Source organism: Orbicella faveolata, unplaced genomic scaffold, assembly GCF_042242905.1.
Source record: "Orbicella faveolata isolate gen_17 unplaced genomic scaffold, um_ofav_v1 contig_25, whole genome shotgun sequence".
Lineage (NCBI taxonomy): Eukaryota > Metazoa > Cnidaria > Anthozoa > Scleractinia > Merulinidae > Orbicella > Orbicella faveolata.
In genome coordinates this window covers 21,015,769-21,041,871 of record NW_028301553.1, presented here as the reverse complement: position 1 = coordinate 21,041,871, position 26,103 = coordinate 21,015,769, and the positions used below count along the sequence as shown (strand labels likewise).

The following is a 26,103-nucleotide window of genomic DNA, read 5'->3' as shown; positions in this document are numbered from 1 at the left end:
CTAAATTAGAAATGAGACAGAAATTTAAGACTTGTTTAAGATTAAAAGCACACACCAAATTTGGGTGAAATCATAGTTAATAGAGGCGGATGGTTATGAAGCCCGGCAAACGTCAAAGGAGCAAAGAAAGATGCCAAGATTCATGTCGGAAGGTCCACGACCGTGCACAATCTTTTGTTTTACGCTCATACACTTTGTAACAGTTACGTAACCAAAACATTTCTATTGGTTAGTTCCTCGGTCAGTTGTAAACAACTATTGTGTTTTGTGCACGGTCAAGGCCATAAAAGAGAACAAAAACATACAACAAAGAACTTTGTCGAGTTTCATAACCATTCCCCTCTATTAACTATTATAAAATGTTCGAGTAATTGCGCGCGCTGTGATTGGTCAGTTCGAGTTCATTATAGCTCCATAAAGCACTCTGCTTACGTCACGCGCGTGCATTATAACTCAACATATGCACGCAAGCTACGTCACGAAAATTTTGCCCTGGACAAAATTTGAGAATCAGCTAGTCCGTCCGCCATTATGGCTGAAGAATTTCCACGGTTTCAACTCGGGTTCGAATTCCTGAACGCCGAGAAAAGTAGCAGCGTTAAGGAGTCTCAAAATGAGGCACCTGTTCCAAAGAAAAAACGGTTTGCAGAACTGACAGAAGCGGAGAGAAACCGGCTTTTGGTGGAAACGCAAGCAAAGTCTACGAAGAGCTCGACAAATTGGGCAGTAAACGCTTTCAAAGGTATGAATTTACGTAAACATAACTACAATCCAATACACATCTCAAACACTAAAACTTAAAACCTGTTTTAATTTAAAAGGCAGAATGACGAAAAAAGCATATTACAATGCTTCCTAAATAATGAGTTATACTGGCTTATCTACATCTTTGTCAACAAAAAGCAACATTTCACTTGTTTATACAATTAAATGTTTTCTAGCAGCTGTTGCGTATATCATTTAACAGTTAACCACTCGAAATACGCTTGCAACACTTAAAGGCTGAGTTGGAAAAAATGTTTTCTTTTCCTAGAATGGGGTGCACAAAAAGTTCCTGTGCTGCCAAAACTAGAGGAAATGAGCGACGAACAACTTGACAACAGTCTGTCACAGTTTTATACAGAAGCACGAAGCAAAACGGGTGAAGAGTACAGCAAGTCGTCCTTAATTACGTTCAGAAATGCAATAGAGAGGCATTTGAACAACCCACCTTATAACAGAAGTTTGAAGCTAAATTCTTCAACGTTTTCAAATTCCAACCGTATACTGAACGCCAAAATTAAGAGCCTGAAACAGCAAGGGAAGGAAAATGTGCAGCACAAAGAGGCCATGCCAGTTGACGACTTGCAGAAATTGAAAGCTGGTCCAGTATTAAGCCTTGCAAATCCATGGTCTTTGCTGAGAAACGTGTGGTTCCATGTTGTTCTCTACTGGTGTAGAAGAGGTCGTGAAGGGCAGAGAAATTTGAAGCCGACGAGTTTTTCATTTGAAGTAGACGAGCAAGGCAAGCGCTACGTTACTATGACCCACGACGAGACCACCAAAAAACATCCCGGTGGACTTCAAGACCGATCTAGCTTTGAGAAGACGGCTCGTATGTACGAAACAGAGAGTGAGAACGACGGATACCGAGCGCTGAGTTTGTATATCTCCAAGCTGAATCCGAAATGCGAAGCCTTATTTCAGCAACCTCGACGCGACTGGAATGAATCCGCTATCACACCCGAAATCTGGTACGAAAACCGCCCGCTTGGTGTCAACACTCTTGGAAACATGATGAAAGAAATAAGTACAAAGGCCAAGCTTTCCAAAGTTTACACAAATCACTGTGTTCGGGCGACAGCGATAACCTTGTGGTCTCAAGCCGGTTTGTCAGATCGCCACATCTGCCACATTTCGGGACACAGAAACCCGAATAGTCTCCAGCATTACAATTCTCGTCCGTCGTCTATCCAGCTCAGGAAATGTAGTGATGTCTTGTCTACTGCTCTACAAGGGGCCGACCAGACAAAACAGAAATCTCCACAATGCGATGAGCCTTTTAGTCAGCCAAAAGCAGCAGAAGTATCAGGCAGAGTGGTTGAAACGCACAGCCGATCATCCACCACAACGAATCCACAGCGAAATGCTTGGCGGCATGTTCAATTCTTGCACAATCGGTTCAATGCAAATTAATCTTTATCCTCCTCAGAGCAAAAGTCAGTGAACTGGGGAACTGCTTCAGCTTTCGAAGATTCTTTTTGCTGTAATAATTTCTTTAGAACCGTTCTGACTTTTTTTAGAAAACGTTTGTTTCTTGCCACAAAGGGAACGGTTTTACTTTTCATTCAGCATTTAAGCCAATAAAAAGAAAGCATGTACATGTAAGGAGAATACTTATTTTGATTAATTAAAATTCGCAATCCTTTTCTTGTTTAATATGTCTTTATGTTAATGTGGTGGTTTACATTTTATAAAAGAAATAAAAAAACTTGCCCTTCGTGCATTGTTGAGTTATATAAGCACTTGGGAATTTTTAAGAACACTCGAGAAGTGCGAGAAGCACTCGGCTGCGCCTCGTGCTTCTCTATGCACTTCTCTCGTGTTCTTAAAAATTCCCGCGTGCTTATATAACTCAACAATGCACTCGGGCGCGTTTTTTATTTCTATATGAAAACTTGTTAGCCATAGAAAGCGCATTACAGAAACTCTCGTTAGCGCGTTTTTGCCTTTACTTTCCATGCCATCGCGTACTGCCCTAAAGATTTTCACAGCTCCTCTTGCTTCTCTTACCCCAAAAGAAGGTATCCGCTGACCAGTGTCACGTGACCATATCGCGGGCTCAGGTCAAGAACTCATCTTGGTCCCGTGCTTTTTGAAGTTGACCGCTGATAAAGTAGTGGGTTTTTGGTTGGATTGCGGGCTCAAGCCAGGTTATTACTTTGGGGGAGAGGGACGAGGTACATGCACAGGCAAAATTTCGGCGCAAATTAAACCCTGGCGTGTTGTTGACTTTTCTTCCGACAATATCCCCTGCACAATCGTCCCTGATATATTGCATACGTAATTTCTACAATCTTGGGTAGACTCATTTGGTAGGGTTTTTTAAAATGTAACTAGAAAAAAATAGTGAAATCACACACTGAACAGTCACATGCTCACAGTTGATCAATTTTTGAGTTTCTGATCCAGGGGAAAAAACCTCTTTTCATTTATGGTTGATTACTGTGATCAGGAGCTCCGCTTTCAGGCTTGGCTAAATCTATATATTAAATTTAAATTTCCCTGGGGATACTCCTTTCTGGTCATTAACTCAAACTGACTATTTGGTGTTACCATACATGGTATTTGTTGACAGTCACAGAAATAAAGCAAACTGTGTCACAAACTGTGGAATTTTCGCTCGAGAAAACTAGCTAAAGTGTATTGTCATAACAAATCTAGATTATCAATCACCATCTTTAAAGTCGGGGGCGGTTTATGTTGTATTACCAAGGAAATCCACTCCCGATTTCTCTGTCTCTGGAAAGACTAAATGAGCTTTTTTTTTTAATGTTTATAGTAGTAGATGCACTTAGCTACAACTAGCAAGTTTTCAGGCATGCCACTTAAACTGAAACAAAGAAATATCGCAAATAAGCATAATAGGCTTAAAAATCTCAGTTGGCGGAAGGCAGACCAGTTGGCTATTTGCAAGCATGACCGAGGAGTTGAACAAAGGTCTCCCGCGAAACAACTCCAGCTCAGTGGTCAGAGCGGGACTTGAATCCGCGACCTCCGGATTTCAAGTCCGGCGTCCCTAACCACTCGGCCACGCTGCCTCTGCCTCTCCCAATTTTATCAAAAAATTACAGGTTCTACTCTCAATTTGCTTGATTTATAATAGAGACGGATTATCTGTTTGAGACGAACTTGGGAAAAGAACGACAGTTCATCTAATAATTCGACTGTGTATAAATACGCGCAAACAGACGAACCATCCGTCAAAACGAAATAAAACTAAAACTAGGTTGTGCGTCGATGATCCGTTTGCTTCTCCGTGTTTATACACGTACAAATTATCAGACAAACTACCGTTCTTCGCCCAAGTTCCGTCGCTAGTAAAAATCGAGCCATCCTTAAAACTGGTTTAAATTTTTATTCTGTATTACTTCTTTCAGGTGTATATTATGTACGTGTCTGGAGTAAATTACATCATTTGAAAATGATTCGTCAACAACTGATAATCCAAATACAAAAATCGTGATGGCGTGACAGCATTACAGTTTGTTACCTTCATACTTAGTCTTCACTTCCTTTTCTGCAGCAGGTCCCTCAAACACAGCATTCCTCGCGAACACCTTCACAGTGTACTTGGTATCTCTCTCCAGACCTCCAACAGACAGAAGTATTATAGCAGGGTCAGTTATATTCTCATTCTTTATCTCAGTGTCACCCTTCAGTATAACCACTCGGTATGCTGTGATAGGACTCCCTCCATCATCAGTTGGTGCAGTCCATTTCACTGTTAGTGAAGGCTGTGAAGCGGCTTGAATGTCTAACTGAGCGATGGCTGGGGAGCCTGGCTTCTCTAAGAGAACGAAAAAAAAAAAAAAAAAAAGAAAAAAATACGGATAACACAAAAGTTATTAAAGAAGCACGTGGTTTAATATTTCATAATAAAGAGTTTCATTACTCGAGGTTGTTCTGTGCACGAATCCCTTTCTACAACATCACGAAAAATCACTACTACTCAATTGAATTTCATTTGCTTCTCCAGCTTCTCAGCTGTCCAGAACCCAAAATCCTTGAATCTGATTGGCTAAACGCGCGCGCTTCAGCAGTCCGGATTTTCCCAATCGGACTTCGATTACGGACTGCTCCGAAATTTTCAACTTTGGCAACTTTTCAAGCTTTTTGTGACACCGTAAGATAACGTAAAATGTAAAAATTCAACACAGAGTAAAACAATTCTGGATTCCAAGCAAACAGTATCGCTTTTGTGCCCGAAATGTCAAACGCACGCGTACGCCAGATTTGAATTAAACGGCTGGAGAAAAAAAAAATAAACACATTATTTGGTCGGACCTCCCGACCGGCAAATAACATACAGTTATTGTTAACCTTGTCATAGCAAACAAAAAGTAAGATCGTCCGGGTGAGTGTAGTTCTGAAAAGAACTGTTGTTGGTGACTGACGTTTCGACAACCTGAGCGGAAGTCATCTTCAGAGTCAAGTGAATAGTGTTTGTCAGTCGATGATGTTATAAGTCTGGTCCGTTGAACGTGATTGGTCAGTATAGCCATGATGGTATTGGCTGAAAGACTCGTGTAAAGTTTGTCATCAGTCATTGGTGGGTTTCGATCCGTCTATTGTTAGTCAAATGAGTCGAGTTTTGGTCCGTGTATTGTTAAGTCGGTCTGTTAGAAGTCCGTTTGTCGGTTTCGTTTCCGTCATGGATAAGTCGTTTGTAAGGCGCCCGTAGTTGTTGACATCTGTTAAGAGGCGTTTGTTCTAGGTTAGTGTACCAGCTTCCCAGAGTCAGTCGTTGAAAATAGTTTGTACTGTAAGTTAAGCACTGAGCAGATTCCCAGTCAATGTTGTGGTTTGTTAGTTGATGATGTACAGCAATGTGATTGTTGGCATCACCATTTCTCGTGGCTCGTTTGTGTTCAGTCAGTTCAGTCTGCTCAGTGTTCTTTTCAGAACTACACTCACCCGGACGATCACTCTATGCGAACTACTGATACTCCTGGGTTCAAACCATTTACTATTTACTAAAACTGCCCTTCTATACTGCGCATCTCAGTGATACGTGAAATCTGCTCAGCTGGCGGTTACGTGTTTAGCTGTCATCAATTATTTCAGGAAACAGAAGGGTTTGAAAGGTCACGTCTTTGGATTGTGATTGGCAGATTTCAATCCATTTTGTTTCTTCTTTTCTAGGTTTCTTGGATCTTGTCGTAATTATGACTGCTGGCAGTCAAAAGCGCAATCGTTAGGTAAGTTTGGAACTTCACGTGTTATTGAAAGACGCAGTAAAAAGAAACTTAAAGTCAGCATAAAATACGTTATTTTGAAATTACGACAAAAAGGACCTACTTATTTGTTCTATTTTCACTATCTTGAAATTAGCAGGAGCGAGTCCATTGTCAGCATCGCACTTGTAACCGCTAAAATCTTGATCTACGCTCATTTTCACATCTGGGTTCTGTGTAGTCGTAACGCTGCTTATTTGACTGCCATCAGGTTTATACCAGGTGAGTGTTGGTGTAGGAACACCATCTGACACACACTCCAACGACACTGTCTGACCAATCCAAGACTTATCAGCTGATGAAGTGACTTCTTTTATTGTAGGCGGATCTAAAAATTTAAAATAACATCCAATATCAGGAAGACTGGATAGCGATGGCTGGTAACAGCAAACATGTTTCACAATATGTATAGTGGACTGTATTTCTTAGAAAAGAAAAAAATCTGACTCTTTAATGTCAGTCCACCCTCGGCCTCCAGATACCGACTCTAACCACTGAGCTATCGGAGACTGCCTGTGAGCAAGTTGATACAACCACTAGGTTAACATGCAATAAGGCTCAGTTCCTGAGATTTATAAAGTATAACTGTACCATAATCTGTAACGTGGAATGGCGACATCGATAAAGCGGATAAATGGAGATACTTGCTCAAGTCTTTGCAGCCCAACAAGACGTGTTTAAAGAGCCAGAAGAAATGCCTCAACAATTTCATGTGTACCCCGGAGAAAGAGAGTGATTCACTGTGTGATACATATGTTTGAACTTCGCAAGTTAGGAGAATAAAATGTATGTCATAGAGCAGGTAGAGTTCTCAAGTGTAATAAAGCTTTTACAATGACTGTCCTTCACCCCGGTCTTCTTCCTCACTAAAAAGAAAGCCGCCTCTGTCAAACAGAATTTCAGTATAGCACTGTTATAAACTTGGGCGAATCTAAATAATTAACAAAAGGTTTCAGCAGAACTGATTATTTGAGGATTACATTGTATTATTCCTTTAACTTCAAACATTGGAGTGTTGGTAACAAACACAGCAATATCTTTGTGAATAAAATATACAATATCTCATATGTCGATATTTGACTTAGTCAAGCCCTTTTGTAAAGGAAGTTAGAAGATTGCTCACGAATTGATGGCCGGGATTGCTATTAATTTTAATTAATATTGTAAAATTCTTCAACATATTTCAAACGTTTGACGTTAGTTATTATATTGCATTACTACTGTAATTTGAAATTGTAAAGCATTAGTATCTAAAGCAATATTTTGAACTATTACTGTAATCACATCACTCCATACACGAAAGTGAATGTTAACAAACATAGATTACGTTACCGTGGAAAACTATAATTTTAAATTAATTATTAATAATTACTTAGCTTCATTGAAATATTAACCGATGAAACCCATTTAAAGCCTTTGATTGTATTTATGTCATCATCTCATAACTAAGTAAATTGTTGTAACAATCGGTGTGTTAACATCAATATACTAGGTGGTACATTATAGGACTGTGCAATTTAATTAAGAGTTACACAAAAAACTAGTTCCTTAGCTACTACAGTTGATAGCTAAGGTGCTGCAACAGCTAATACAACTGTATGACATGATGGGATGTAGACTTACATTACACAGTAACGTAAGCCTGCGCTGTCTTATCTTGTCCTACTCCGTTGCTTGCATTACACACATACAATCCAGTATTACTTCTGTCACTGATTTGAATGCTTAGTTGCTTTGGCTGAGACAAAATTTGTCCATCTTTTTTCCATTTGAAAGAAGGTTCGGAAAAAACCTGCGGCATCACAGCTCACAACAATAGGATTTGTTTCATTTACTGTTTGGTTTTGCGGTAATGCGGTAAACTGGACTGGAACTAAACGGAAAAGAACAATGAAACTAAATTAGCCGTCTGTCCACGGCTTTGCGTCTACGCAGACTTGCCATTTTTTTAGAATTTGTCAAGTCGAGTCTTAAAACGCATTACAATTAATATTTAAGGGAAGAATTTTCTCCCTCCTAACGTCATCGAGAATGTTGTTAGAAAATTTCTTAACAATTATTTTACCTCCGATTCCTCTAAGGGTGCTACTCGTGAGGACAATTGTTTGTATTTTAAATTACCGTACATCGGTCCTTTTTCAATCACAACGCAACGCGGAATTAAGAAATTAGTTAGCACTTTTTGCACTGACCTAGACATTAAGTTGGTGTTCACCCCGTTTAAAATCAGGAGTTGGTTTGGGGTCAAGGATCCTATCCCTGCAGATTTACGATCGCGAGTCATTTAAAAGTTTTCATGTGCAGGCTTTAATGCCTGTTCTGTTGGTGAAACTAACCGACACTTTGCCACTCGCACCCGCGGACATCTCTCCCCTGACAAACATTCCCACATTCTTAAACATCTGAGAAGTTCTGAAAATTGTCACTCCCTTTGTTCAGAAGGTTGATTTCAAATTGTCAACTCTGCTTCCACAAGCTTCCAATTGAAAATCAAAGAAGCCACGCACATCCTTTGGGAGCAACCGTGTTTAAATTCCCAGGTCAAACACAAGTCGCGAAGCGGCGAGAAAGAAAAACCTCTGGTTACTTTGGACTTGAATCTCACTTTCATGCAGACGCGAGGGTCAGGATTTGACCCTTGGGCTCGGATTGGTTGATATTTTTACAAACACGCAAATCAATATGATTGGTTCGTTTGATTGGTAATACCGAGGGGACGGTGGGGATATCTGTCACTGCACTTCTTGAGGTAAATTTTGCCTTTATACCAGGGAAGGAATTTGTTTGCAAAATACTTATAATAATATACACGTTCAAGATTCGCTTGTGTTCGACATGGATTATGTTTCTGACAGTGTCTTCGAAGAAATTTTGACTTCGGTAGTCGAGGAACGTTTTCAAGAGACTGAAAGTCTCACCGAACATCAAAAGAAAGCCTTGCTCGCAGTCATAAATCGCAAGGATGTGTTGTTTGCCATACTGCCAACCGGACGTGGAAAATCAATTACATTTCAGTTGCTCCCTAATGTCTGCAAATACATGTACCTGTCAGGTTACTCATACTCTCATCATGCCCGTAATTTTGGTTGTGTGTCCTCTAAGTCTCTCGTGGACTCTCATATCCACGAACTGCGAAACCGTGGCATTTGTGGCCAGTTTGAGCAGCGAAGACAAGAAGCTTATGCCTTTCTATCCGGAAGTCCCGAGTCCTTCTTACAAAACGAGTAAGTGGAGAAACATGCTCAGCAGTCATGTTTAACAAGACTGAACCTTCGCGATCGTTGCGGATGAAGACATTAATTCTTGCAAACACGCGCTTTGACCCCGGCCAAGTAGGTCAAGTGATACCACTCTCCACCACCGAAGTAGAAACCATTAGCGGCTGATAAGCACGTGATTGCTAAGTTGCCATTGGTCCCTTTTGTAATCAATTTGACGCGTTTGACAGCTGGCGTCTGCATAAAAGTGAGATTCAAGTCCAAGGTAGCCAGAGGTTTCTCTTTCTCGCCGCTTCGCGACTCTTGTTCGCCGCTTCGCGAAAAGAAGAAAAATCAAGAAAAACCTCTGGGACCGGGGTACATTGATGTCATCAGTTCATAAATATCAGCAATTCCAAAACATTACTTACAATGAACCACAAGTGTCGTGTGATTTTCAGCACTTCCTACTGAGTTGTTGGCTCTACAGGTGTACTGTCCACCATCTACTCTGTTTATATTACTGAAAGTCAATAACGCTGTATTCTTCCCTGAATTTTTCACTTTTCCATTTCTGATCCATTGTACATCAGGGTCGGGTGTTCCTGATGCTGTACATGTGATACTGACCGCTGACCCCTCAATGTAACTTGATTGTACTGTAAGCCCGTCTATCTTTGGTACCGCTACAAAATGTTAAAAGAGAAGGGTTCTTCATGAGCACATGAAAGTTTCATAGAATCTTCAAATGGGGAACAAATATTTCGAACAGATCACAACTAAAATATTACGAGAGCATTAGAAATAAATGACATGCAATGCATACAGAAGCGACAACGTTTAACTAAATATGATCACCTGCGCATAAGGGGTGACAAGAGCGGTTTTGGTACGTCTTAGGGAGTTCAGCCTCAAAAGGTCCACAGCGGGAGCTTTTGAGGAAAAATATGACAGGAGATAATGTTTTGTTTTAGAATAGACCATTTTACAGTTGTCTGCTCAGTGACCTGGCCTTCGGATGGCAGCGAGGTTGGAGTTGACCTTGTTTTGATATAGACCTCACTGCTTTTGTTGTGTAAAACAAGTTGTTCTGATGCTAACTAGGTGCATTTACATGACAAAAGCAGTGAGGTCTGTATCAAAACAAGGTCAACTCCAGCCTCGCTGCCATCCAAAGACCAGGTCATTGAACAGACAACTGTAAAATGGTCTATTGGTACCTCTTGGGGGTGACAAAAAAATTCAAGCCACGCCCACAAAACAGGATCTTGGTACCTCTTAGGGTTTTTTTTCAAAATTTCTGACGAGTACCCCCGTCCTCTCCATGTGGGAGTTCCCCCTCGGGGGCTCAACAGCTTGATAGTACGCAAACTCAAGTACTTGAAGACAAATGTTTCACAACAGTTCCTTCCCAGCTATGACATCACCTGGAAATTCATAACGGAAAGAGCTTCGGGTGGGCAGAATTCTAGGAAAGGGAAAAAGGGCTGGTGAAAAGATACTTTAAGAAGACAGTAGGGAAAACCTGTCTGAACGTGATTGAACTAAACACGATACTCACAGAAATTGAGACAACGTTAAACAGCCGTCAATTAAGATATCCTTACATAGATCTCAACAAAACCACTGCTCCGACCCGATCATTCACAAAAAAATTGTAGAAAATGAAGTAGATCCAGACTATGTCCTATCTCAAATTTCAGTTAAGGAACTAACGAAAAGAGCAAAGTATTACAAGAAAGGAATTCAAGCCATCAGGACACGGTGAATACCTAACGAGTCTGCGCGAACATCACTATTACCGAGAGAAAAAGTCAAACAAGAAAACAGAAGACATTCGTACAGCAAAGGCTGTTCTCATATATGATAATACACCACGCAACCAGTTGGAAGTAGGTGTCGTTAGTAATTTACACACAGGGAAAGACGGATTAGTGAGATATGTATCTTCAAGAGTACGTTGTGGAAAAGAGCTTTCAAGACCTTTAGAGACACTGTAAAGTATATCCATTGGAGTTGTCAAACGAATGCAGCATGCACAGTAATAGGAACACAGACAGAGAAGAAAGTCAAACAAGAAAACAGGAGATGGTCGTTTATCTCTTTTTACATAGAACCATGTTGTGTCATATATCATCTTGTCGGCCTGGGAGAGTGTCATACATCATGTAATTAAGTACGTCGCAACACGAGACACTTCTGATGTTCTACAACTAAAAGGGAATCAGGCGTTCACTTCGATCAGGTGCTCACTTCGTTACTATAGTTGTAACACGTACCGTGTAAATAAGGTATTACCAAGAGAGGCTAAAAATGTCATACTTCAATGGAATGTTGGTGATATCAGTTCAACCTCCGGTAGTAGGAGGTGTCAAGACCACGACTCACCCTTTATGCGAACATGTTGTTTGAACAGCAAGCTTATGTTGATCTCAAAATGAAGGACAGTATCGCATTATAATGGACTTACTAAGTCAGTGTGATTGTAAGTGCTAAATTTGTACTTGTTAACGAAAAAAAGAATTCCTCTTCAAATATATGCAAGCCCAGCCGATAGCTGTGTTTCGTTGAGTAAGGGCAACCTGTTCTTCTTTATCATTATCCTCACCATTACCACCACATACAGACTGCCCAACCAAGATAAGCCAGGTGATCCCAAAGGGCATCATTGCTGTAGGGTTTATCGCATGGGCAAGTAATTCCTTTGTTGCCTACATGTTTAGCAATAGTTTTTCTTTATCTGTATTATGTGGGGATAGCGCGTCGCAAAAGCAAAAGCGATACTCGTACGGTATGCAAATAATCTATCTACAAATGACACTACAGTAACTGTTACTGTATTTGATCTTACATTTGCAATTAAAGCCCGTGTCACTGAGGACGTAAGCAGTGTACAGGGAAAAATTCTAGGCGGTCAATTAAACAGCAGAGGCATCTTCGAAGATTTATGTTTATTTTTGCGGTGCGTTTTCTAAACTTTTCTAAATTCAGACGACAGATGTTAATTTTCTATTTTGTGCAGTATGTTTAGCGTTTTTATTGTTGCTTTTGATGCTTGAGGCGCTTGTCTTTCCTTCACCTAGGATAATTTAAAAGATATATGCATATAGACTTTTCATGGAATCCACGACATTCCTAATTTGTTTGGGCTATCATTTGTAGGAATCATTTCCGGTTCTCGGATCATTTTCGGTCCAATTTGGGGATCATTTGCGGGCTTGTAAATATAGGACCACAGAAAAATTCTTTTACTCTGAAAATAGTCATGGTCAATTTTTTTGTGAAATTACAACTGAAGAAGTTTAATTTTTTTGAGTATATCTTGAGCGTCGCATGACCGCGTGATTGGCCGCACCGGACGGAGACGTCAAAAAAAAAAAAAATTCCTATTACAGGAAGACATATAAGAAGTGGGCCTCTCCCTAGGCCAATTAATTAAAGGAGAAAAATTCCTTTGTTCACTTATCCACAACGAGCAACTGAACAGTATCATAAACAGGTTGTCCATCAAGACTTTCAGGTACAAGTTGGCAAATATAGAACCTTTCATCTGCTTTCTGGATTGAGTTCAGTGTGAACGTGGCCTGTGCAGGGCTGCTTCCATCCCAGTCTCCACTCACACGTCCTCTGTATGGAGGATTCTTTATAGGAGTGGTTGTTTGGAGATTGTCTATGGAAACCAGAAAATCTTCAATGTCAACAACACCATCGCGTTTTGAAAGGCCCAAGTGAAGTTAGCAGATGATCCAAGAACTCCAGTCACCTTGTTTCCATTGAAGGGCGAGGTGAACTGCAGTCCAGAGACTGCACAAAGCAAAATTGTCAGTGTCTCTCACAAAGTATTATAAACCCTTAGAATTATAATTGAAACTATATAATCCCATTTCTGACCAAACACATTGATTTTTTAAAGGCCTTGTAGCGTCTTTTTATATACGTGTGTATCCATGATCCTTTGGGAAACGATTTATACTTCGAAACATAAATAACTTAACTGATAAAAAAGGTGGAATCTGCATTTGAGCCTAGTGGCCCGACAAGGCGACGATCATCCTTGGTTTTCATAGTATGAAGGGACTACAAGCGTTTCTACCCCTTTTGGATGGGATGCAATTCCTCCATCGCAGCGTTACCCTCAGCTTTTCATTGTCATTTATACTCCTTTGTGGAGGGAGACATATTTAAGTGTCTTGCTTGAGACAAAGTTACACAAGTCATTATCTCAACTCGGTGTTCAACGCACTATAGACAAGCGGACTATCTATGTCATTCCCCCTTCTCCCCTCCCCGTCACTCTAACTGTGATCTCAACAGTGGACAGCACCCAAACAAAGCGAACTGACGGCATACGGCTAAAAATGTTACATTTCATCTAATTTCTCCTTAAACTGTGCAGGCACAAAAATGCAGCAGTTCTTCTCGTGCTTGGGGACAATCAGTTATTATTCATATACACAGCGAGCTAGACACACGGCTGACAGCCACATGCACGAAACCCGGAAGAAAGAGGCATCAAGCAGACATGCACGTACAGCTAGCCATAGGCTGAACTGCAAAATACCGCTTACAAACCCTAGAATTAAACGACTTATTAAGATAGGTAAATGCTGGCGAACAATCATAAAAGATGATTGTGACGATAAATCAAAAAGTCGATCCATGAGGTTAACCCTTTGAATATCAAACTTTCGCCAAAAAATACCGTTTTTAACCGTTTAGCCAGGTTTTTTGGCTGCCATGACGCTAAATAAGCCTACGTTTTGCTAAGAAAGCTTTTTTTTTTTAGCAAAAGGAGAGATTTTTCGAGGATTAGGTACAAAATTGAGCAAAATTTCAATTCCGGGCATGCGCATAAGCCAAAATTTGGACTTAATCGTTCTCAATTTTGTTTGTCGCCCCTTTCCTTTCTGTTTTTCTCGGCCCTTTTACACTGGCTACCTTTTGCGTAGTGGACCATTTTACCACCGTTTTTGCACCAAAACTGATAAGGTTGTTTTTCGGTTTGCGACGTCGGAATGTCGTCGATATCTAAACCTGACCATTGTACGGAAAGGCCTCGGCTAGCACTACTATCTGCTCGTGAAGAATATCTGATGACATTTGAATTGATGACATCACAAGTGGTACAAAGAGCACAACCATTAATTACGTATATATGCCATACCATGAATGTCAATATTCCAACCCATAAAAGTGATAATGTCTTGGATCTTATTATTACCAGGTTAGATGAAACAACGACATCAAATTTCTCAATCGATGACCCTGCTATCTCCGATCACTTTGCTGTCCATTGTAACTTGGCTGTTTCAAGGCCACCTAACCCGAAACAAGTCCTAAAGTCACGAAAGCTGTGCAATGTCAATTTACATAAGCTACGACAAGATATAAACTCATCTACTTTAGTCAAATCAGCTTCGTCAGATATTACGGAGCTTTGCGATCAGCATGATGCTGTTTTATCCTCTATTTTGGATGAACATGCACCTCTGCGCACAAGGATTATCACCCTAAGACCTCATGCTCCTTGGTATAATAATGAGATTAGGAAGCAGAAAACCATTTGTCGTAAACGTGAACGGTGCTGGCGTCGTTCCGGTCTTGCGTCTGATTACCAATCTTACGTCGACCAGTGCCTTGTTGTGAAAAACATTATTTTTAAATCAAAAATGGATTATTACTCCAATCTTATCGACGAGGCTGGAAGCGATAACAAGTCTCTTTTTCGCACCATCGACCGTCTTTTCCACAGGAAGTCCGAGAAGTGTCTTCCGTCTTGTTCCTCGGCTACGGAACTTGCCAATAATTTTATCACTTTCTTCGAAAATAAAATTATCAATATAAGATGTAAACTCGAAGCTGCCGAAATGCCTGATCTCTTCTGTACTTTGGACAAATTAACGCTCGACTGTCAGTTAAATGCCTTCTCACCTACTTCAATCGTTGAACTTTCGGAAGTTGCACGCACTGTTGTGTCTAAGTCTTGTAGCCTGGACCCTCTGCCTGCCGTCTTGTTAAAAGAAAATTTTGACATGCTTCTACCCACGCTTTGCAGGATTGTAAACTTGTCCCTGGAATCTGGATATGTGCCTCCTTCGCTAAAAACCGCCGTCTTACTGCCACTACTCAAGAAACCATCCTTGGACCACGAAATCCTTAGTAATTATAGGCCTATCTCAAATCTCAAGGTCATTTCAAAAATCATCGAAAAAGTTGTTGCAGTACGTCTTCAGGACTACTTGGAATCCAACCAACTTAATGAACCGCTACAATCAGCCTACAAGCGATTTCATAGCTGTGAAACCGCTCTTGTACGTGTACACAATGATATTTTGCGTGCCATTGACGATCGTCACTGTGTTATACTCCTGCTGCTTGATCTATCTGCTGCTTTTGACACTGTTGATCACGACATTCTTCTAATAAGACTGAAATCCAAGTTTTCAATCTGTGGCACTGCCCTTGAATGGTTTCGTTCCTATCTTACAAACCGCACACAATTTACCTTAATCGATGGAAAAAAATCACAGTCTCGTGAGCTTAAATGTGGAGTCCCCCAAGGTTCGGTCCTAGGGCCTATCCTGTACTTACTTTATACTGCACCACTGGCTGACATTCTACGGTACCACGAAATGCAATTTCACTTCTACGCTGACGATACTCAGTTATATATCTCTTTTTCAACAAACAACGACGTCGAATTAACTAATGCAGTTGGAAAAATTGAGGAATGTTTGTCTGATCTTGACAAGTGGATGTCTCTTAACAAGCTAAAACTGAATAAGGACAAGACGGAACTTCTTTATCTATACTCGAAACACAACCCGCAGCAGTCTCTACCACCAATCCGTTTTGGTCAAGACATAATTCAGCCATCTCAATTTGCTAGAAACATCGGTGTGATATTTGACAGTACTATGACTATGCTTCCGCATATCAGTTCTATTTGTAAATCAGCCTCTTATCATCTGCGCAACATCTCCCGGATAAGGAAATTCTTATCTACGAAAACCACCGAGATCCTGGTCCATGCTTTTGTGTCTTCCAAACTCGACCACTGCAACTCTCTTTTGTACAATGTACCGAAGTGTGCTTTAAAAAAGCTCCAGTCTGTTCAGAACGCCGCTGCCCGACTTATCACCTGTTCCCGAAAGTACGACCACATCACTCCAATACTGAAAGAATTACACTGGCTTCCTATTTCTGAACGCATTAAATTCAAGATTATGTTACTTACCTTTACGGCTCTTCATCAACAATCTCCTGTCTACATTCAAGATCTAGTAGCGTACTACCAACCTTCCAGAATCCTCCGATCATCACACTTATTACTTCTTAACCCCACGAATTTTCACCTGAAGACATATGGTTCTCGAGCTTTTGCTGTTTCCGCTCCTGAACTCTGGAACAGTCTACCTGTTTCTATCCGCTCATGTGACAATCTAAGTTTTTTAAATCTAAACTCAAAACTCATCTTTTTAAGAAAACTTATTATTCTTAGCGATTTTTACTTTCTATTACTTTCTTAAATGCACATTTTTAATTATTAAGATTAGTACAGATCATTTTGGCGAATTGTACAGCGCCTAGAGCAGGCATGGATAGGCACTATATAAATATTTATTTATTATTATATTATTATTATGCGTAGTTGGTATTCAAAGGGTTAAAGGTCCCTGCATGAAGTAAACATCTGAAGTGAAACTGAAACGGGTTTGCAAAAGAACGTAATGAGGGCCAAGATTTAGAAATCCGTGTGGTACACTCTCACCAAATATCCAAAGAGTACCCCACCCTCGGGAAAACTGCTCTCGAATGTCATGGGTGAGCGTTGAAAACAAATTGTTGAGGTTCACTTCACTGAGATGACCGGAGATCGCTATTAAGCAAACATGTAAGTTTTCCTTGAGCATTTTTACAAAAATAAAGCTTTTCATCATAAACAGAGAAAGCTCAATTGGTGTTTTCTGACGTTGTTTTACCTCTTAAGTATAATTCTGCCTTCGTAAAAAATTTAATGTCTTTTATCGAAGCATTCGCTAGGTTGAGAATTTGTTTACTTCATTACTTGTTTTGTCGGAATCTGCAACACTTGTTACTTTAGTACAGTTTTAACACTACTGTTGTTAACAACGGTCTCCGTGCAGCCATATTTACTGCAGACAAATAGCACGTTTCCATTTCGTTTGTCTGAGTCACAGGGGATGTTTAAATTGGGTCAAATTTGTCAAAATTGCAAAGCAAAAATTTGAAAGCCCGCTTACCGTCATCAACTCGTGCATCTGTTCTCTGATAAATCACGCTGCTGCAGCCAATCAGAGCGCGCCTTATATGGAAACTTTATTATAATATAATACATATCTCTAGTTTTCTACCTTTGTAAACATTTATATGATGATGATCGCGTAGAGCGTTCAACTTTTGAAACTGTCGTTTTAATCATAACGGTCGTATAGAACATTTTGTTAGTTAACGTTCCAAGCCCCGGTTTAAATCAGTCCTTATTCGACAGGCTAGCAATGTAAATGAATATATGAAAGATCATATATTTGAACTGCGGAGAAAGATATGAAGATATGATTGATCATCGCAGTTATGCATATCTTTATACTTTCTCCGCAGTTCAAATATATGATCTTTCACATATCCACTTGTATTCTTCATCATCTACGGGTATAATATATAGATTTAGGCCAGCCTAAAAGCGTAGCTCCTGGGCCGGGTTGTTCAAGCCCGATTAAGCTAACGCAGAAAAAGGTAGAATTTTGATTTGAATTTTGTAACTTTGCGGTGAGGTTTTCTGTACATTGTTTGGCCTTCTGTTTTGAGTTTTAATAATCATCATCTACACAAAACAAAACAGCAAAAAACATTTGTATAGAAGAAAAAGTTATAAGTCGGTTAACTTTTAATCCTGGGTTAGCGTTAACCGGCTTCCGAGCAATCCTGCCCTGTTTCCAACAAGTTAGCCTAATATGAACCCGCGATCCAATCGATAACCAGCACTTGGTCAGCGGTCAACTTAAAAAAAAACACGTGACCTCAAGGAGCTGTAAACTTGAGCCCGCGATATGGTCACGTGATAGTGGTCAGCGGATACCTTGTTTTGACGGGTGTCAATTGATCATAACATGGATGCCCAATATCAAGGAAGTACACTGTAAACTAAGGCTGCACGTGTCTGTCAACCTATTATTGGGAGTATGGCCGCCATGTTAGGCAACTCCACCGTCGTAGTGCGCACGCCCCCACGAGCAATACCGCTAGCCATGATAACCATGAGAAAATCACCTCATGGGTTTCCTTTTCTTTCCTATATGAGTATGGAACTCCACTTGGCGGCCCCTTCGGGCCGCCGGAGCTCTGCTATTATGAACTCACATACTAACCAGCTCCCAGATGGCTTGAAAGCTCAGTTGGTAGAGCACTGCACCGGTATCGCAGGGGTCACGGGTTCGAATCCCGTTCAGGTCTGATTTTTTTAGACTTTAATTTCACAACTGCTTAAGTTGTGTGCACAACTGCGATGATCAATCATGTTTACATCCCATAAACAAGATATATTGCTGTAGCAGAATGTCTCACCTGGTGGTTTGGTTGGCAACGGAGGTGGATCCTGGAAAGAAAAACAGCAAGTATGTGTTTATTTTGCCCCCACTCCAATCTACACGTCCTAAGGTGTTAGTAGCGCAGTGTTTTGTTATTACTGGGAAATTTCAGTAGGAGGAAACTCAACAATTGCGCTGCGTTCTCGGTGCAATTTAACCTGTCAGAGCTCGTCCTTGTAATCAACTATAAGTATTAAAGCGAATAATGCGTTTTTACCTGTACTGAGAGTGTAAACCAACTTTCTGCAGTTTTTATAGGGAACAAATCCACTCGGAACCTGATCCCATAATCCCCAGAATCACTAAGTTCTGCATCGAAGAGTTTAAAGGCCACAAAATAACCACGTGTCAAGTCTCCCACCCACTGTAATCGTTTCAAGTTCCACGTCTCCACGCTTCCATTTGCTGACGGTTTTTGGATGAACGTCATAAGGTAACCGCCTTTAACATTGTCTTGGTCTTTATCCCAACGACCAAACTGAACTTTCAACTCCTCTGATTTCTCTTGGTCAGTGAGATTCAACTGCCATGTGAACGTTTGGTTAGATCCAGTAGATACCATTGTGGTTTTGTTCGGCTCAGTAACAAAACTCAACCCATAGACTTTATCAAATATTGAAAACAAATAAGAAAATAGTGTGAGTTATATTAGGATACTGCAAATGCGAAAATCCTGTTCTCACGAGAACAGATTTTGCAGAGACAATACTGACGAAAAGAACAGAAGATGAAATGTGACAAAACCAGCGACTCTGGAATAAAAGGGAGGTAACGCAAGGCAAGGAAAACTTGTTTAACAGGAAGACAAAGGAAAGCGAAAAGGAAAGAGTAACAAACGAGCAGGGACAGTGACATGTAGTTTGTAGCAAAGTAAAGGATGCTGCGAGTCAATTGATGTAAAGGGAGTCAGTACTAGCACCACTGACAAATAGGAACCCATGAACTGCTTTCTTAAAATTGTTTATGGTCAACATTGTCAGCGCTATTGCTCGTGGGCGCGAACAAACGACGACGACGAGGACGAAGCGCAATGCAAAATGGCGGCCATAATCCAGCTAATTGGTCGGCCAAAGCATACAGCTTTGGTTTACAGCATACATGTTTGATATTGGACATGCATGTTATGGCAATTGACACCTATAAAAACAAGGTATCCGCTGACCAATATCACGTGACCATGGCTAGGATAAATCTATATATTTTATGTATTTGTTACATTGTAGGATGAAGACCACCAAAGGTTTAAATTTATGCATTGCTGATGTTTTTTGTCTTTTGCAGCCCTGGTCCCAGTGATTTTCTATTTCTCAATCAAATGTGAGCCGCAAGGCGGCGAAAACACGCGACGAGCAAGGAAACGTTGTTATTGTTGCTGATGGCTGCAGAAAGAAAGAGAACCTCTGGGACCAGCAAAGTGTTTCGCAGAATCTAGATTTTTTCGATGAGTAGTAACAAGTTTTCCGTGAGGAAAATTCATTGTCTGTCGAGTATACTGTAGTAACAATTACACCATGGCTTAGGTTTTGACCAACTTGTCAACCCGCTCCGCGTAATCCAAGTGTCCTACTCTGGTTAATTGCTGGAATTGATACTTGTTGCAAAAGTTACAGCCCGGGAAGATTTCGTGCCACATCCGGTATTCACCCCATTATTCCGACCATCAGTTCCATCAGAGTTTGCCTAAGCCTGACTTTTCTTGAAGATTATAATGTACATGCTCTTTTCTTTTACCGGTCGAGCGTGTGTTTTCAGACTCAAGAAAACAAGAAATAAACGTCACCACGTTGATAATACTCCGATATCGATGTTTTCAACATTCTGGGATTGATCTCATGAATTCTTTTAAGGTGGGTCCATAGGGTAATCATTTATGGCGTTGCGCGCGCAAGTGTTATGTTTTGAATGCTGTTTTTGCATTCGCTTTCACACCTAGTCCTCTAAAACTTATTACATGTAATAAGCAATGATTACATGTAAGCTAATAGATACATCGCTTCCCGCGGGATACGAATTTTAAACACGGTCTAGTCTAGATTACAAAATTTTCTGGAAGGTAAGATGTTTCTTAAACATTATTTTGTAATTAATGATTTCTCAGACATTGTTTTCTTCAAGAAAAGATTCATACCCCACATGGAGGTTTTTTCTCCATTAGAGCTCTCTCTTCCTGATACTTTAATTTGGAATTTCTTGACTGACCGTGAATGGGTGTTGGGTGTGAATATCTTCTGGAACTGCACATTCAGTAAGCAAGAACATCAGTAGTTATCCTGACAAACTCTGATTTTCTTTGGGAAGCTGAACTCAGTTATATGTACAACCAAACAGCCTGGATGGCCCTTTGATTGGGACTGTGCACATTGTTGTAACTTACAATGTTCCAGTTTCTTGTTTGAAGCAAATTGCATTTGCTCTCGAAAGCAAGTCGCCAAGTTCATAACAGTTATATAAGTTTGCTTTGCATCTCGGGGCAGAGCCTGCCACTGTGAAAGTTGGAGTACCAACCCCTAGCATTTGATTCACTACTGACACTCAGTAAACAACTAACAATGGAGTACACTGTATATTAAAGAAAGGAATTACATGCCTGTTCCTGTCAGTCAATATATGAACAGTTTACACACGGGCAGCCTGTATTAAAACATCAAAGATTTTCAAAGCAACCATGGCCTGGTGAGATATTTCTGAGGAAATATGAATTTAAGGTCCTTATGATTGCTTATTGGCATTAACTTTTATTGTAAACAATATCTTACTGAGTGTATTTTTCTTGTGTACTAATTGTTGTAGAACACAGAGATCACTGTTATGACAGAGATATTAATTTGTGAAAAGTCCTATAAACAAATGCACCCGGGAACAAATAAATTTATCGAGGATGCAGCTTCTAAGAGATCCCCAATATTAATGGAACATACACTGCACATACATGTTAAAGAGTCCAATAATTCATTACTTAAGATTGTAAAGCTTTGTTTGGTTGCTCTGTATTTACAGACAACTTGATGGGATTATACATTCTGCACCAAGTTCATTGAATAAACTGACTTGGAGGTTCAGTTCTGCAACCCATCCTGTGTCTAGTAATATCATAGCTGCAATAGTTTGACAGATACACTGTATTACATTATTAAGAAACACATATATTAACTAATTATTTTAAGTGCCTGTTAAATTAATCAGTTTTTCTTAGAGATAATTTACTCATGGTTTATTTAAATAATTGGCTTTTTGGCTTTAAAATGATATTTATTGAGCTTTTAAATCAATTTTGTGATAATCTGCATTGGACATGGCATAAATTGATATTTTGCCAACACGAAAAGGAGAACTGGGTCTTAAGCAAAGTTGCAGGATTAGCATTTTTGCAGAAAGAAAGGGTTGAGAAATTTGTGACATTCTACAGACAGCCATGCCATTCGCAATGTCCAATAAAGTTAATTTGTTCCATACTGTTGTACAAATAGTGTTCTCTAATTCATAAATTATTTCAATCTGTTGTTTAAATGATTGACTTATAACCCCGTGTCCGGCTCTTCAACTTGATAAAAGGCATCTTAGAAGCGTCATCGTATATTCAGACGTGATCGTGAACCAAGCAGAATCCTAGCACGAACTCAAGAACGACTGAGCAACAAGAGCAGAAAGGTTAGATAATTTGTTTACGAATGTATTTGTTCGAGTACACCTGAGTAAAACGCTCGGAGAAACTTCGTAAAGTACAATGAAGTTAAAATCTCGAACTAAACGATATTCTCTCGTTATCTTCTTGTAACTGAGTTATGTGTCTTTGCAAGAATGAAACCCATATAGCGAATTATTGTACATTTAAGCTGAAAGAAAATAATGTATGTTGACCCCAGCAAAACAGTTCTCGGCTTGCACTGTCACGCAATCCTGATGCAATAAAAAAATTATTCGAAAACCATTTAGTGGATAAAGTCAAGAAATTGTGATGTTACAGGAGATGACACTTGTCTAATTTTTAAGTCTGTGCGTTTTCCCAAATCTCAGATATTCGTCGAAATATTTTGCACAAATTTACAGAGCCCAGTATGTAGCCGCCATGTTGGTGTTAACCTCTGCGGTAAACCAACATTGCAGCCGGAAAATGGTGTAAACATCTGGAACTTTGGCTATCTAGGCGACTGATTATCTGTATTGAGCAAACAAGCATTTACATAAGCACTTTTCCTGATACTTTAACTTCTGAATGGGCTAAAAATCACGAGATAAGTATATGTTTTTCGACAAACGCGTTCGTAGCTCAATGTCACGCACCGCCATAACTCTGAAATTCAAAATGTCTCGCTTGCTTGGGAAACGCAAAACATCAACAGCAACGACGACAAAGGCTAAGGAAAATAGACCGAAACGTTTATAGGCTGATATAAAGACCTTGACTCATTTCACTCCCTAAAGACCTGCAAACTAGTAATAAGCTATTAATCGATTCCAAGAAATGCAATCAAAGGCAGAATAGCTTGAGCACATCGATTGGATTGAATTTCGTACGACTTCAAGTGCAGAACATTTAGCTCAATTGCAATATAGCTAGTGCTTCTCAGTATAACGACTGCCTGGGTACACGCAGCAAGCGTCTAGTTTGTTTTTTCCTCGTTCAGTCACAAATCGCCGTCTGATCTCTAAAGCGCATGCGTCACCTGTGCATGCGTACGGCACACGATCTCGTTCGCAGAGTCTTCGTTCCCCTTGACCAGCGGTCGGAAAACGAGAGCTCTGGGAGCAACCATTTCGAAATAACCGAATTCTGGTGATTCCGCCTATCCGGTTTCACTGCGCAGTCTGCATCTATGGTGCGTGCCTGAAAGGTTGCTCCCAGAGCTCTTGTTTTCCGACCGCTGGTCAAGGGGAACGAAGACTCTGACAACGAGATTGTACAGCACATGGAATTTACAGAAGTTGTCGTCGTGAAAAGTTAGCACGGATTCCATGATTTTTAGTGCGATGAAATGACATACAAACGAACATACCGTTCGCGGTAGACCAACACTAGGGACTTTAAGCAAAGACAACGCGGACGGCGACGGGAACGCCATGAGATCAGGGAAAAGCCAAAAGGTCCACTGCGCATGACTGGCGGGATACAAGTTGACGTTCTGCGTTCGGGCCCGACGTGAGTGAAGCACATTTCGCGTTGTCTGAAAACGTGAGTTTTCGCTTTCGTTTCCTCTGCTGTGTCAACGCTAAATAACCCGTGTTACTAATTTCGAGGAACTTTAATGCTTGTCTTCTCTTGTTATGTGACATATTTCATTTTAAAGAAACGTTGAGAAATCTGAATTCAACTCAAGCCGGTCGGCGAACATGTGAGTACCGTGAAATATCTTTTTGAAAGCTTATGTAAATAAAGACAACTTACACGAATTTCAATCGAAATTTTTTCCTTTCAAGAAGTACTCAAATGTCAAATGGCTCATTATGGTGAAATTCTAACACATTTAAAAGGGTAAACACCATTAAAACTTGCGTAGCTGTTTCCATTTTCAGTCGTAAGATCAGTGGTTTACCTAGATCTTTATCAGTCTGCACACTGATCTGTCGCGCCAGTCTGATTAAACATCTGCTGATAATAAGTTCATTTACTTCATTGTACAGCTCAGCGAGAAGGGGCAAGTTGCGTTTGTGGAAGCGAAATTCGGACCGGCAATCGTCTTCAAACCATCGAAGTTAAAATCAGGAAAGGAATCATAAGGTTGGTCGAGATCATTCGACCGGTTTAAGGTGGCCGAACACAGTTTTCAAGAGCCTATGCCTAATTCACCATTACTTTTAAGCTATTTATGCTTTGGCGCTCGTTTTTTGGAAGAGTCAAGGTTAACCACAGAAAAGTTTATTCTCGTATTTTGGCTAAGGTGTGTGCTTTTGCCATGGCAACGGGGCTGGTTAAAAACAAGGCTTAAAAAATGGTTTTTGTTTATTTAAAAAAATCCAGTCGTTAGATTTTTTTCATCTTTTGCCCACTACGAATTGACATTAAATCCCTTCTGTCAACACTGTTCTAATAAAATTTTGACATAGGCGATTTTCGTAATTCGCCGTAAATCGTTTTCACCGCATGTTCTGTATTATTAAAAATTCCCTATGTCAAAATTCAGATTTTTTGCGATAGATCATTCACGTGGTTTCTGAACTATTTTTTTGCCATATTTCTTGAAATTTTAACGACTGGATCGTCAGAAATCCGCAAGTTTCTGCAAAAGCAATCGGTCTCAATTTTTCGAGCAACTGCGCATGCGCTGCATTTAACTGGGTTCTTTCGGTAACAAAGAGAAACCTGAGAATTGCTGGTTTCTTTGCGTCGTTACCTTTTCTAACATATCTTTGCGATAAAAGACTAAAGCCATCAATACACTGCGTTCAATAACAGAGAAAAAATAACACAGATAGTGCGGGTGTTGAGTAAATAAAATGATCGCTCTTTGCAATCCTTGTGCGCGCGCTCAATTGCATCAGCAAAAGCGCGCGCGAAAACTGTGTTCGGCCACCTTAAATCGTACAAGAGTAGAAGTTCGTCATCGTTTAACACACCTTCATCGTGATTATCAAGAGTTGATTGCGAAATCCTTTCAATGAAGTCATCCTAGTTCATCCTGATAAACAGAGGACGAATAATGTCAATAAGCTTGACAGTGCGGAAACCGCGGTTTCGGACGGTGCTGCTTAATGTTTGTGAATTCCTGCCACAACGGCCTTCTCTCCCCAGCCTTCTCACAGGTTTCGGCGTCCCCGTTGCCGTCCGCGTTCCCGCTGCTTAAAGTCCCTACTAAAGGACATTAAACGTTTTCGGAACGGGTCGGTCTGCAATGCAAGCCTTACGAGAGATCAATTTACGAGCGAACATTTTGAGTGAATTTATCTAGAATCATGTTATACGAAGGGAGCCATCAACCGGGGCTATCAACTCTTCAACTTAATAAAAACAATCTTCAGAAGCGTCATCGTATGATTGTGAACCAAGTAGAATCCCAACACGAACTCAAGAACGTCTGAGCAACAAGAGCAGAAAGGTTGGAGAATTTGTTTACGAATGTATCTGTTCGAGTACACCTAAGTAAAACGCTCTGAGAAACTTTGTTAAGCATAATAAAGATAAAATCTCGAACTAAACGATATTTTCTCGTTATTTTCTTGTAACAGAGTTGTGTCTTTACAAGAGTGAAACCCATGTAGCGAATTATTGTACATTCGAGCTGAAAGGAACTACTGTACATGTATGTTGACCCTAGCAAAACAATTCTTGGCTTGCACTGTCACGCAATCCTGACGCAATAAAAAATT

The 26,103-nt window shown here is 40.2% G+C and overlaps 2 protein-coding genes and 1 pseudogene across 2 annotated transcripts in view; 1 reads left to right on the top strand and 2 right to left on the bottom strand.

Moving 5' to 3' along the window:
- The window catches only part of LOC149109378 (neural cell adhesion molecule 1-like), a 30,004-nt gene that overhangs the window by 1,675 nt on the left and 2,226 nt on the right, over positions 1–26,103 (bottom strand). Inside the window, exons 2-6 of the mRNA XM_089294328.1 lie at positions 19,019–19,404; positions 18,779–18,809; positions 9,625–9,879; positions 6,061–6,324; positions 4,253–4,549 (exon numbers count right to left, since the gene is read on the bottom strand). Of these exons, the coding sequence (XP_089150454.1) occupies positions 4,253–4,549; positions 6,061–6,324; positions 9,625–9,879; positions 18,779–18,809; positions 19,019–19,404 (1,233 nt within the window). The remainder of the gene's footprint in view (positions 1–4,252; positions 4,550–6,060; positions 6,325–9,624; positions 9,880–18,778; positions 18,810–19,018; positions 19,405–26,103) is intronic.
- LOC149109379 (V-set and immunoglobulin domain-containing protein 1-like) overlaps positions 1–26,103 on the bottom strand; it is a 41,250-nt gene that overhangs the window by 13,195 nt on the left and 1,952 nt on the right. The gene's annotated exons all lie outside the window — the stretch shown is intronic.
- LOC149109380 (uncharacterized) lies at positions 770–2,418 on the top strand (annotated as a pseudogene).